The 12536-nt window shown below is 37.2% G+C and overlaps 1 protein-coding gene across 1 annotated transcript; it reads right to left on the bottom strand.

Moving 5' to 3' along the window:
* Window positions 1-4589: 4589 nt before the first annotated feature.
* On the bottom strand, window positions 4590-12207 carry LOC306964402 (deoxynucleoside triphosphate triphosphohydrolase SAMHD1-like; the record flags this gene model as incomplete). Its single annotated transcript, XM_079558395.1, has 7 exons — window positions 4590-4737; window positions 4814-4914; window positions 4994-5149; window positions 5228-5301; window positions 5415-5530; window positions 5609-5769; window positions 12082-12207. 7 exons carry the CDS (start codon window positions 12205-12207, stop codon window positions 4590-4592), a joined length of 882 nt encoding a protein of 293 aa, XP_079414521.1.
* Window positions 12208-12536: the final 329 nt, after the last annotated feature.

The raw sequence follows: 12536 nt of genomic DNA, 5'->3' as shown, positions 1-12536 counted from the left end.
AATTCATTCAATGGAAAAAGTAAGTTTGAGTCCTGTACCTTTTCATCAATCTCCCTCCTGGGAATAATGCATCCACTCTTATCATATAAATTCATGCCATTAATGGTTTCTTTGCTGCTGTTTTGCGGGAACATGGAGCTGACCTTATTTAAGATAAGAACAGGATATTATGCAAATTCTGTTTGATGTAAACATAACATAAAGATACCTACATAAAGACCCATGTCTTCCTTTTGCAGTGTGGTTGCAATTTCTTCAGCCAGTTTAGGGGCGGTGCATGTCTCCTTTAAAGTTAAATAAAATGTATGCCTTTGCATCAGAAGTAACACAGTAAATGAATTCAGGAAACTACCTGAGCTTCTTCTGTCTCAAAAGTATCCAAATATTTGTAAAGATTCCGAGAGTGGATTCTTTCCCATATGTTTCTTGCCACAGGATTTTCTGCAGATCTTTCTCCAAATCGACTATCTGCACCGACAAAACACAACAATCTTGTTACAACAAAAAAAGAAACACAAAAGAAGTGAATAAGTAGGTTAACAAAGTAACTTTGTACAAACCTGTCATCCGGGAATAAACATCAAGAGCCTCTTGCAGAGTTACTTCATTTGTCATTGTCTCCTTAACAATCTCTGACATCCTGAATGATACGGGAAAAAAAGCAATTTGCTCAGTCATTATTGGCTTTCACCCATTAAAATGTCCTTTTAGCTCTGGTCACATAGATCTTTGGAGTTCCTCTTGACAGTTCCTGTATCTGTATGTACTTATGTATATGTTTTGACACATTTAAAATGAGATCTGTGTAATTACCTTGTAACTCTACAAGTCCTGTTGACTGCTCTTTTCATTTCTATGTACTTTTTCATTGCATCAATTTTGCCGTTTTTGCCGTGGAGCATCATTTCTGTTTCAGACTGTGTTTCAGACTGACTAATTCTTTGAGGTGATATACGGAGAAACTTCTTGCACGATGGCCACAATTAACTCTTACCACCACCACGTGAATGAGGAGTGAATATGTCGCGTGGAGCTGCTATGCTTTATAGTTTATGCTTTATGGCTTAATAGTTTGGGATATGTCCATTTTTTTAATTTTATCAACGTTTTAAGACGAAACATATTTTAGAAAAGGAACACAAATACTTGCATTAGTTCGATTTTTATTGTCACTTTGTGCTGGTAGGCTTTACTGTGAAGAGCAGCAATGGTGTGAAACAAGTTGTGTACGTTGCTCTCCATCTGTAAAAAAAAAAAAAAATTGAAAGCAACAAAACAAATTTGGCAACCACAAATATGTCGTTGAACAGCTTTGTTCACCTTGTCTCTAATGCAGATCTGAGACTTTCCCTCGACTGTGAGGACTTTGGCAAACTCGATGAAGCGCTGGTGGTCAAAATGAGTCTTAAGGCCCAGCTGATGGCAATCCCTACATTTAAGTGTACATTTAAAAGTATGTAATTAAGAATGACATAGATGGCATAAAACATCTCACAAACAATCATCTGGCTTTAGATTTGTTTTTCAAGATCCAAACACTGAAAATCTGTTGAACTAAACACACCGAGACAACCAGAAAGAGAGTTTAAGGCAGAGCAGAAGAATAATGGGGAAAATAATGATAATTAGGAGAGATCAATTTGAAACTGATACTATGAGTTTATGACTCATAATTATAAGTTTTACATTTACAAAAGCTTTTGAGGTGAGAGATTCTGTGCATCTGAGAGCGACACAAACATGACAAGTCATTGCATAAAACTGTGACACTAAAATCATTACGAGGCATAACTAATCTGATTTTCTAGGAATTCTCAATCAATTTTATTGGAATTGGGTTAATAGCTATATAACTTCATTAGTGCAATTTCTGCATTTTCAAGGGCAAACAGTAAACATGCCACAGGTTGTTACAAAAACTACAGTGACAAACCTGACCTGGCCACAGCGTCAAAGACGTTCACATCAACTCCGTTTCTTTTGTTGTTCACTATGTCGTAAAGGAAGCGTTTCTTTGGTCGACCTTGTGGTGTTTCCTACTCAAAGAAAACATCAATATGTGATTTATCAAAGATGCAAGACCAGATCCTGTACCTCTGTGTCTATTCCATTGATCAATTCTTCAATGAAAGTCATGTCCTCTTGCAAAAGATTCAGTTTCAGCCTCTCCTTGATTTGTTTGAAAAGATTAGCAGACACTTTGCTCCTCTGTGATAGAAATAACGTTAATTTTGCTGATATATAAATAATAAACAATCCCTGGGTAAAATGAAAGCCACATAATATGTTTGTATTTACCTCACACTTTACTTTTTTCAGAAAGATTTGATCAAATACTTCGGAAAAAGGTCCATGTCCTGCAAATATTAACAAAGTCATTGCAATGATTGTTGAGGTTTTGTTTTAATACACCATTGTCCATGAAGACAGAGTTTCCACTCAGTTTTTTTGTTTGAAAGATTGTGAGTGTGTTTTTCTCAATCGCTTTGACTCATTTCTCTAGTTTCTTCCTAGACTAGGTTTCATGCATGTCACACTACATACAAGACTGGTACACAAATGCACATGTGCTGTATAGATTACTGCACTGTGTTACTGTATTATACAGGTAAAGAAGACACCAGTTCTTGTTTATATCTAGCCATTAGAATAGATGAATGTAGCAAACGGAAGCAAACAAAATTGTCTTTACAGTATTGTCTTTACAGACGTTGTGCTTCAACGCTGCTTAACACCTTTTGTTTAAGCCTATTACAGTACAGTTCCAAAAATGTATTCATGTGATTGAGACTGTCATTTGTAGGTTTAGACTCACCCAGGTCATGACAAAGACCCGCAATTTCCACACAAAGTATGTCTTTCTCCCCAATATCAAGTTCTGGCTGTTTCTTTTGCAAACTTCGCACAAGCTGTCCTGCTAAATGTGCCACTCTAATAAAAACAACATAATTATTATATTTATAATTATAATTAACTTTGGTTATACATAATAGATTGTCCTTTTTTGACAAACCCAAGTGAGTGCTCAAATCGGTTGTGGGACGCTCCGGGATAAACGAAATAGGCTCCTCCCAGCTGTTTGATGAACCGCAGTCTCTGAAACTGAGGCGTGTCTATGATTTTAACCAGGTCAGGTTGGAACTCCATAAGACCATGGATTGGGTCATTAAACACCTGTGGAAGGAAAAAGTAGATGCAGATTGTTCACAATAATGGCTCAAACTGGATATAAATGTTTCCTCAAGAATCCGGTACCTTCGGTTCTGGTCCGACTGGCCTCGACTGAGATGGAGTCTTCCAAGATGTTTAGAAAGAAGAAATAAGTACGTTGTGTGGAGTGACATGACTTATCACAGTACTTTGTGCTGTATGTGTGTTGTTTTAGCTGTTGTTTTAGGAGAAGAGCAGTGACATTACCGGAGGAAGGAGGAAGTCCTTGTCACGGCACCATTGGTAGAAATGTCTGTAGGCAACTTTCTGTTTGTCAGAACTCCTGCAGTAGACATTGATCCATTTCTCTGAGAATTTTACCGGCAGGAGAAACTGAGAAACCTGATGAACATAACCTTATTTAAAACTGAATAAAGAAAAATTGCAAACATTGTTCCTGCTCTGACCTGTGCACTGGGGATCTTGAATGCTTTTGTCTTGTCAGACTTGTTATAGAAATGCAAGTTCTCCATGGGATTCTTCTCTTTCATACCAAAATCAAAGGCAGAGATCTGGAAATAAAGAAAGAAAAAAGAAACAAATAAGCAATTAATATACAACAAACAAAATCTTAAAAAGTTCTTCACACTCACAATAAATTCAATGTCATCTTTTGTCACAACAGCCTCTTCTTGATAAGTGGTCACACTAGTTTTTGCCAGTTCGACTCTCCACTCTTCTTTCATTTCCTTGGAAAGAAAAGTTACAATAATAAAATACAATGGTAGATCAAAAGAATCCACGAGGAGAGCATCATTTACATAAACCCCACAGTTAATTTTACTATGACGTTTTATCAAATTAGGATTTTGCAGGGATTATCTTGGAAAACTCATTTATCAGAAAAATATCACACCTCAGTCACTTTAGGCATTTCTTTCATTTTGGTCTTTCCTAGATAAAGATACTGTTCCCGAGACACAACTTTCTCCAGAATTTCTCTTGCCTCCTTCAGTTCATCTCCAGAAGAATACAGTATTTCCTCAAAGATGCAATCTGAAGCACAGAAAATGCATCATACAAACGTAATCATCAATACATTTAGAAAGAGGTTTAAACTTTACCACTGAGCTTGCTGTAGTCCTCCATGTCATCTATTTTTGCAGAAATTTTCAAAATGGGATCTGCTTTGAGCAACGCTTCTGTGATCCTGTGACATATGATTTATTTATTTCTATTCCAAACTAGGGCACAACACAAAGATAATATCACATCTGCATACATCAGCTCGATGATCTTGTTGGTTTTGTGCTGGTAGGCTTTTCGGTGGAGACAGCTCCTCGTGTGGAACATTTCATAAATATTGGCTAGTTCCTGTAGATGGTAAAGCCAGACACATGTTTTACATACTATTTAAATGAGGAAAGATAATGTTCTTCTCAGCTCTCATCAGTGCAAGGACAGATAGGGCTCAACACCTTGTCTCTTGTGCAGATTTGTAGTTCACCATCCACGTCACAGACTCTGGCAAAGTGAAGGAAGCGACGGTGGTCAAAGCTATTTCTTATTCCAAGATTATGGCAATCTCTGTGGAAAAAAAAACCCAACATGATCAAGTTTCAAATACAACAAATACATACTGAATGTCCTGAAATGGCCAAACCTGGCAAAATAGTCAAACTTGTCCACATCAAGGCCATTTCGTTTGTTTGAAACGATCTCATAGAGGAAGGACTTGGTGCTTGGGCGACCTTTGTAATGTCCCTGTTTCAATCACACATTTTCAGTCTGGAGCAGTAGATCTGTCTGATGCGGTTTCAGCCAGTTTGTGTCAGCAATTTACCTTTTCTTTTGGTCCATTAATCATCTCTTTGATAAACTCCAGGTCATTGCCCTTATTGTCCTTATTCTTCTCTTTCAGCTTCTCCAGGAGGTCAAAACCTTTGTCATTCAGTTTTTCCACAATGTGTTCAAACATTTTGACTGACGCTTTCTCGTGCTACAGTGGGTATATTTCTGATTATTACAGAATGATCATACTACATTTAAACAACATATGCAATTATGTCTGTCTGACCTTCCACTCAGGTCGGTCAGATCTTGCTTTAGGAATGAACATTCCATCAAACATGTGAGAAAAGGGGCCATGTCCTGTAGACACCAACATACTTTTAAACAAACAGTACTTGAATAAATGTACTGTCAACTTACCAAAACCTGTGAATGCAGTAAATGTTTTGATATTCATTGCTTTTGCTACTCACCCAAATCATGGCAAAGACCAGCAATTTCCACACAAAGTACGTCCCTGTCATCAATTTCAAGTTCTGGCTGTTTCTCTTTTAAATTTTGCACGAGCTGTCCTGCTAAGTGTGCCACTCTATAAAAAGAAAATTGTATTCAGAAATGTTAGTAATGCCGAATCTTAAATGTGACAGCCTTGTTTTTTTTGACATACCCGAGTGAGTGCTCAAATCGGTTGTGGGACGCTCCGGGATAAACAAAATAGCATGCTCCCAGCTGTTTGAGGTTTCGCAGTCTCTGAAACTGAGGCGTGTCTATGATTTTGACCAGAATAGGGTCAAACTCCATATGACCATGGATTGGGTCATGAAACACCTGAAGAAGCACACATCTAAACTTTAACTAGTTTTAAAGAAAATTAGTTTGATCTTGAATAAAAGTGCTATACTTTTTTTCCATCAGGTTGAGGTCGTGCCATGGTGATGGACTGTGAAGACCTGCGAGGGGAAGAAACCTTTTCATCTGACAGTAAGACAAATATTGGTCTGTAGTTGCACCCATTTGCACACTGAAATGCTGTATATCTTGCAAACAAGCGAGATAGTTGCCAAGATACTATAGTTGCCAAGTTGCCAAGCGAGATAATTGCCAAGATACTATAGTTGCCAAGTTGCCAAGTGAGATATAGGCCAATAACCTGTCTGAACTTCATTTTGGATGTTGTTTGGACGTAAAAGCAAGCAAAGCATAGGTATCTTACGTGGGACTGTAAATGGTCTTTGTTGATTTCCTTTTATCTGCCGTGGAACAACGAATCAAATTAAGTCGAGTCTGGGACATTTATATTGGGGCTTTTTGCTGACATGACGATTAATGCACTGTCCTAATTCAAATAGTTAAACAAATAAGAATACATACAATTCAAAAAACATTTAAAAAAAGTATTGTTGTGAATTTGTATTGTGTTTTGAGCTATACTCTTATTAACTGTAGCATCTGAGAAATAGAAAGCAGAGTAAAATATAAACATATGATACTAATATTTAATCAAAGAAAACTATTGTCGTTTAAATAATTGATAATAATAAAGTTTTACATTACATTCAAATTTGGTATTATATTGTAAGCCGAGGCATAAAATAGTGACACTATTTACAATTCATAATAATATTTACAGCTAAAACAGATAATACAGATAATACTTTTTTTTTTACATATTTTTTGACAAAATCTTAAACGGCAGCTGAAACATACCAGCTGACAAATTACAATTAAAATAATGTCTTCTTTATATATATATATATATATATATATATATATATATATATATATATATATATATATATATATATATATATATATATATATATAAACATCTAAGACAAAAAGTGCATAATTACCTGTCCCTTCTGTTGCAGAACGATGCCAGCTGTGATCAAACAAGGAAGTACCAGTGTCTTTATATATGTCTCCTGCCACCTGTCACTGCCCTGACAACAGGGAGTTTTTGATGGCATGATACTCGTCCGATGCCGATGCAGCAATTTGATTTTGATAGAGCCAACAACTCTCAAACTGTGGAGTGGTACCACTGGTGGTGCACTTGCTGCTTCTGGTGGTACTCAGGGTACTTTTATATATATTTGTGTTTACTATTTTGGTTGGCCCTTGTTTAGAACAAAGTTAATCAAAGAAGAATGAGGATACTCAGTCAAGGGAAAATATTTTTGTAACAAATCTGTCTAAATATGTCACATACTTATTGAATTAATACATAATACATGCTTTGGGCACGGCCTGAGTAAAGATTCCTCCAGCTGGTTGTTATTTTTTTGACTAAAGTGCCTTTTTTGTTTCTTTTTCCAAGTTATAGTTGGCATGACACTCAGTAAGGCTGATTTAGACCTAACTAAAATATGTAATATATTGTGTAATGTGGAGGAAGATGAAAATGTCTCTACTTAGTTAAAAGTCTTTTATATTCTCATAAAGCACTTGCTGCATGCATGAATGGTGCTGTGACACATTTGCCTTGCCTTACTATTTTAATTAATGCCACTGTGTGTTCATGAAGTGAAATGGTCAGACATTAGTTCCAGTAACAAACACAGTTTCTGACTAACAAGTCCATCCACATTCAGCTGACCACGCCTTTTCACTCAAACCTTCTCAGAGCTTATTCTAAAGAGACAACCATTACAATTGTGTTTAAGGTAATTCAATTTAAGGAACACCACAATCCCAAATGATGAAAGCTTAATGACGAAAAGTCCTTATTCATCAAATTCCAGGATCTGAAAAACACAAGACAAAAAAGGCAAAAAGATCTGCACAGTTTGCATGCTGCCAAGCAATCTTTAATTGTTGCTTGCACCACTAAAGTGACGTTTCAGGCGTCCGATCAGCCCTTCATCAGACATGATGGTATTAGTTTTTTGCCACTTGCCGAGGGGCCGGGTCATTCCCAGTTTGTGGGTAGTCTAATACGAAAATGAAAGTAATTATATGCACTTAAGAAAACGACAAAATAGCTGCAGTTATGAAATATCTTTCTTTGTATCAGTGCGGACAGTGGTGTTGATCACCTTTTTTAGAGGCAGCTTCCATATGGCTCTTTGTTTGCCTATACCTCTCATTGGACTTTGCTCAACTTTCTAGCTTTCTAAAAATGGCCCTGAAAGCTAAGTGTACTTTAAATTTACTACATGCTGCAGGATATGGAACACTTTGCCATCAACTGTTTGAGAAAGTAATGCTCTGCAACACTTAAAATGTTACCTGAAGAATCAGATTTGAGATCACCACTGATGCTGGTATTCTCTAAATGGTAGATAATTTGTAAAGAATTAAATAAGTTACTGTAAATACTGTTTTTAAGCTTTGTCGAGGTACTATATGCTGATGCTAATGGTTGAGGTTTTAACTGTATATATATTATATATTATATATTATTATATTTTGTTGACTAAGAGTTAGATATGTAGAGATGATTGTGGATACTGATGCATGTTGTCATAGACTGGAGCGCGTCCAGTTGTCCAGGGTCTAATATTATCTGAAGGCAATATGGACATTGGAAATAAAGGTTGATATGAATCCCAATTGTAATAGAAGCCATCCAGTGCACTTATTGCATCTAGAATATGTAGTACATGTACAGCTAAGATACAACAAAATATATATTTGTTAAACCTCTAGCTCATAATTTCAATATCTCAATTTACAAATAGTTTGTTCATGTTAAATTAAAAATAAAGCGAACAATAAACCCATTATTGTTTTACCAACTAAATACCTGGAAATCAGTTTGTCAAGAGACTATACTGTAGATATGAGAACACTTTTGAGCTGTAAGACAATCGCTTATGGGTGAGGCAAGAGATCATTAATACCATAAGTGCCAGTAATATTGACTCTTAAATTAAACTTAATTAAATCGAGTTTGTCAACATTCTTCATGTGACTACACCTATGTACAGAAAGTCACGGTCACGAGGTGCAGCGGTTAGCGCTCGTGCCTCACAGCTCGAAGGTCCCGGGTTCGATTCCCACCCCTGGATGGGGCCTTTCTGTGTGGAGTTTGCATGTTCTCCCCGTGTCGGTAGATTAGTGGTATAATAGATTAATAGATTAATCCTTCAGCCAGGTGTTTCTGACTACCAGCCTGGCTCCACATTATGGAGATGGGTCCCCGAGCGCCAGCCTGCCAACCCGCTGGCAGCTCACTGCTCCTACAGGTCGCCCAGCGACATTGAGGATGGGTCAGATGCAGAGACCAAATTTCTCAACAGAGATTTCTCTACAGAGATTAATACAGTACAACTTAACTTAAAGACACCTTGACAGTCAAATTATATACATATATTTACTCTGCTGTGAGTTCATTTCTATCATTAGGCACTCTCTGAACGATCCAGAAAGACATTTGGGCAAATACTATAACACCGCTGCTATGTTCAAATGTGTTACAGTGATACATTATATATAAATAAGAAATCAATATATGATTATTATAATGTTTTATCCCCCCTGTAGGTTTGGCCATGTGAAGATGTATTCAGTGCTGACCAGTAAGAAGCAAGTTGACACAGCATTATCTTTTTCATTTAATGCATATCTATTTAATACAAATAAAGACAGAAATATGATTTTACATTCAAATACAGAATTAATTATAGTTAGTAAAAGGCTCCTCCACACGTACACTCAGTAGCCAGTCGACAAGAGCACAGGCATCTAGGCCAGGGGTGTCCAAAGTGCGGCCTGCGGGCCAAATAGTGGCTCTCAGACCAATTTTTGGTGGCCCTCGGGCTATTTGCTGAATCGGTTCACATCATCAGAGATGGTCCTTTTTATTTAATATGTAATAATTCTACACAATTCTAATCTAACAACTCGCATTTTATTGTGAGACAGAGCTGGCATTAAGGTTTTAAGCATAAAAAAAGGCATGAGGCACAATTTAAACCTCTGCTACTCGAAGGTTTCGTGGAACTAACCACCGACCCATGGCCCTTTACCCCGTGTACGCTCCAATATGTGCCCCCCCATGAAAAAAGTTTGGACACCCCTGAACTAGGCAGTAGCAGAGGCAGAAGTAACTAAGCAAAGTTCAAACATGCACAGAAAGAAAGTCACCAGAATATTTATGAGTTGAGTAGTTACTGTAGTAGGCACGAGTAGTTTTTAATATATTGCTGTAGTAATTGATTCCAACCAATACCGCAGAAATGAAGGAAACTAGAATATTTCAGATATTTTCTACTAATAATAAATATCGTGTTGATTTATTCAGAATTAAATTAAATGTAAAGTAAAAATTGTTTATGTTGGCAGTTTTAGTTTTGGATTTGTGTTGCCAGATCCTACTAAAGCCAGCAAGCAATGGTTAGTGTGTGGAAGGAAAAAGTATTCAATCTTGCCTAGTCAGAGCTATGCAGAGTTCATACAGGGTTACCATCTGAAAACTTCTTAAGCAAACCAACTTGTTTTTCCACTACCAGCCCTTTTTACTGACTGATAGGTGTGTACTACATATGCAATGATTATATAAAACAAATGCAGACAAAATATAAAAAACAATTCAACAAATGTTAACCTTAGGGTGGGTTTGACCTTCGATAGCGACCGTATATAATTTGCTCTGTCAGTATCTTGTAATTTGCGCAATCGAAAGGCATGTTGCTTTACATCAGAGCGTACAGCAATACTCCCAAGGCCCAGCAATCAACCTGAAATTAGAAAACGTCAAACTTTTTATTACTATTATTCTTATTCTTATTCTTCTTATTGTTGTTGTTATTATTATTATTATTATTATTATTATTATTGTTATTATTATTTTTTATTATTATTATTATTATTATTATTATTATTATTATTATTATTATTATTTTTATTTTTTTTACAAATAATCTGTATCTATTATTATAATGTTTTAAGATAAGATAAGATAAGATGGTACTTTATTGATCTCACAGATGGAGAAATTGCATTCGATGAGAGAGCATCCGGCAGCAGCACCCATTCAGTGTGCACCACTCTTTTTTTTCTTTTGTGTCGCGGCCGCCATCTTCACTGTTTTGGTCACAGGAGGAGCACTGGTTGATGGGAAATCCGTAAACGATGACCACGGTGGTGGAGCTCTTGCGCTTGGCCACGATGTTCTTGGCCACACAGGTGTAGTTGGCCGTGTCGGACAGACGCGCCTGCTTGATGATCAGGTTGTGGTCCACGGTGATGTAGAAGTTCCTGTCCTCGGCCGGGTCGATGATCTCGTTGCCCTTCAGCCACTCCACCTGCATGACCTTGGAGGATGGAGAAACTGTAGCTGCCCTCTGTCTCCTCTGATCATCTGAAATGGTCCCCGTCTCAGAGCGTGGTGTCCTGCACTGGTCAGCTCCACCTCGTCCTTCCTTTATCCCCCCCTGCAATACATTGAACAGACAGTCATCATTATTGAGGTGTATTCAGTGCTGACCAGTAAGAAGCAAGTTGACACAGCATTATCTTTTTAATTTAATACATAAATATTTAAAACAAATAACTACAGAAATATGATTTTACATTCAAATACAGAATTAATTATAGTTAGTAAAATGTATTCTCTTGCAAACATAATTTTAACATTTGAGCAAAAAGGTCAGTATATTTTCAACACTATCAGTCATTCCCAAACACAGGTTTTGCACATTATTGCAGTCATATTGGTGGTTTTCAGTTTGTTACTGAATAAATAACATAATTACAAGTGTGGGAAATAAAACTGGCATACTCCCGACTCCAAAGTTAAGCAAGGGTTGGAAACTCCTGAATCTGTTCAAGCGGTATTCAGGTATAAAATGAAAATTGACCTTGGCCCTATGGTCGGTTTGTAACCTTAATAACAACAGTGGCTCAGATGGTAGAGCGAGTCATCTATTAACCAGAAGGTTGGTAATTTGTAGGTGCAGACTGTCGTGTCCTTGGACAAGAACCTCCAGCCACTCTACCTGTGTTTGAATGTGACGTGTGAGTGAGTGGTTGGAGGTGTTTGGAGGAGGGGCTGATGGCAACAGTTGCTTAGGCTACAAACAAGTCACAGGTTTATGTAGAGGGCTGCAAAACAAACAATGCCACACGGGTAAAAAAAATAAATAAATACTGCACTGTTGGATAGGGCGTCTGAGGGGTGGGTTCGACATGTACTTCCATCACCAGGTCTATGACGTCAAAACTTCTCTGCTGTTTGAGGATACCTTTTGGCTTCTTTCTGTCAATGGGAGACGCTGCACACGAGAAGAAATCACACTCTAGAAAACACTCCCAATGCATCCTGGGGAATTGCATTCTCTTTGCAAGATTTTTTGAGGCTCCTCCACACGTACACTCAGTAGCCAGTCGACAAGAGCACAGGCATCTAGGCAGTAGCAGAGGCAGAAGTAAGGAATCAAAGTTCAAACATGCACAGAAAGAAAGTCACCAGAATATTTATGAGTTGAGTAGTTACTGTAGTAGGCACGAGTAGTTTTTAATATATTGCTGTAGTAACTGATGCCAACCAATACCGCAGAAATGAAGGAAACTAAAATATTGTGTTGATTTATTCAGAATTAAATTAAATTTAAATTGTTTATGTTGGCAGTTTTAGTTTTGGATTTGTG

The sequence above is a fragment of the Gobius niger genome, assembly GCF_951799975.1.
Source record: "Gobius niger genome assembly, chromosome: 6".
NCBI lineage: Eukaryota > Metazoa > Chordata > Actinopteri > Gobiiformes > Gobiidae > Gobius > Gobius niger.
This window is presented reverse-complemented; position numbering and strand designations above follow the sequence as displayed.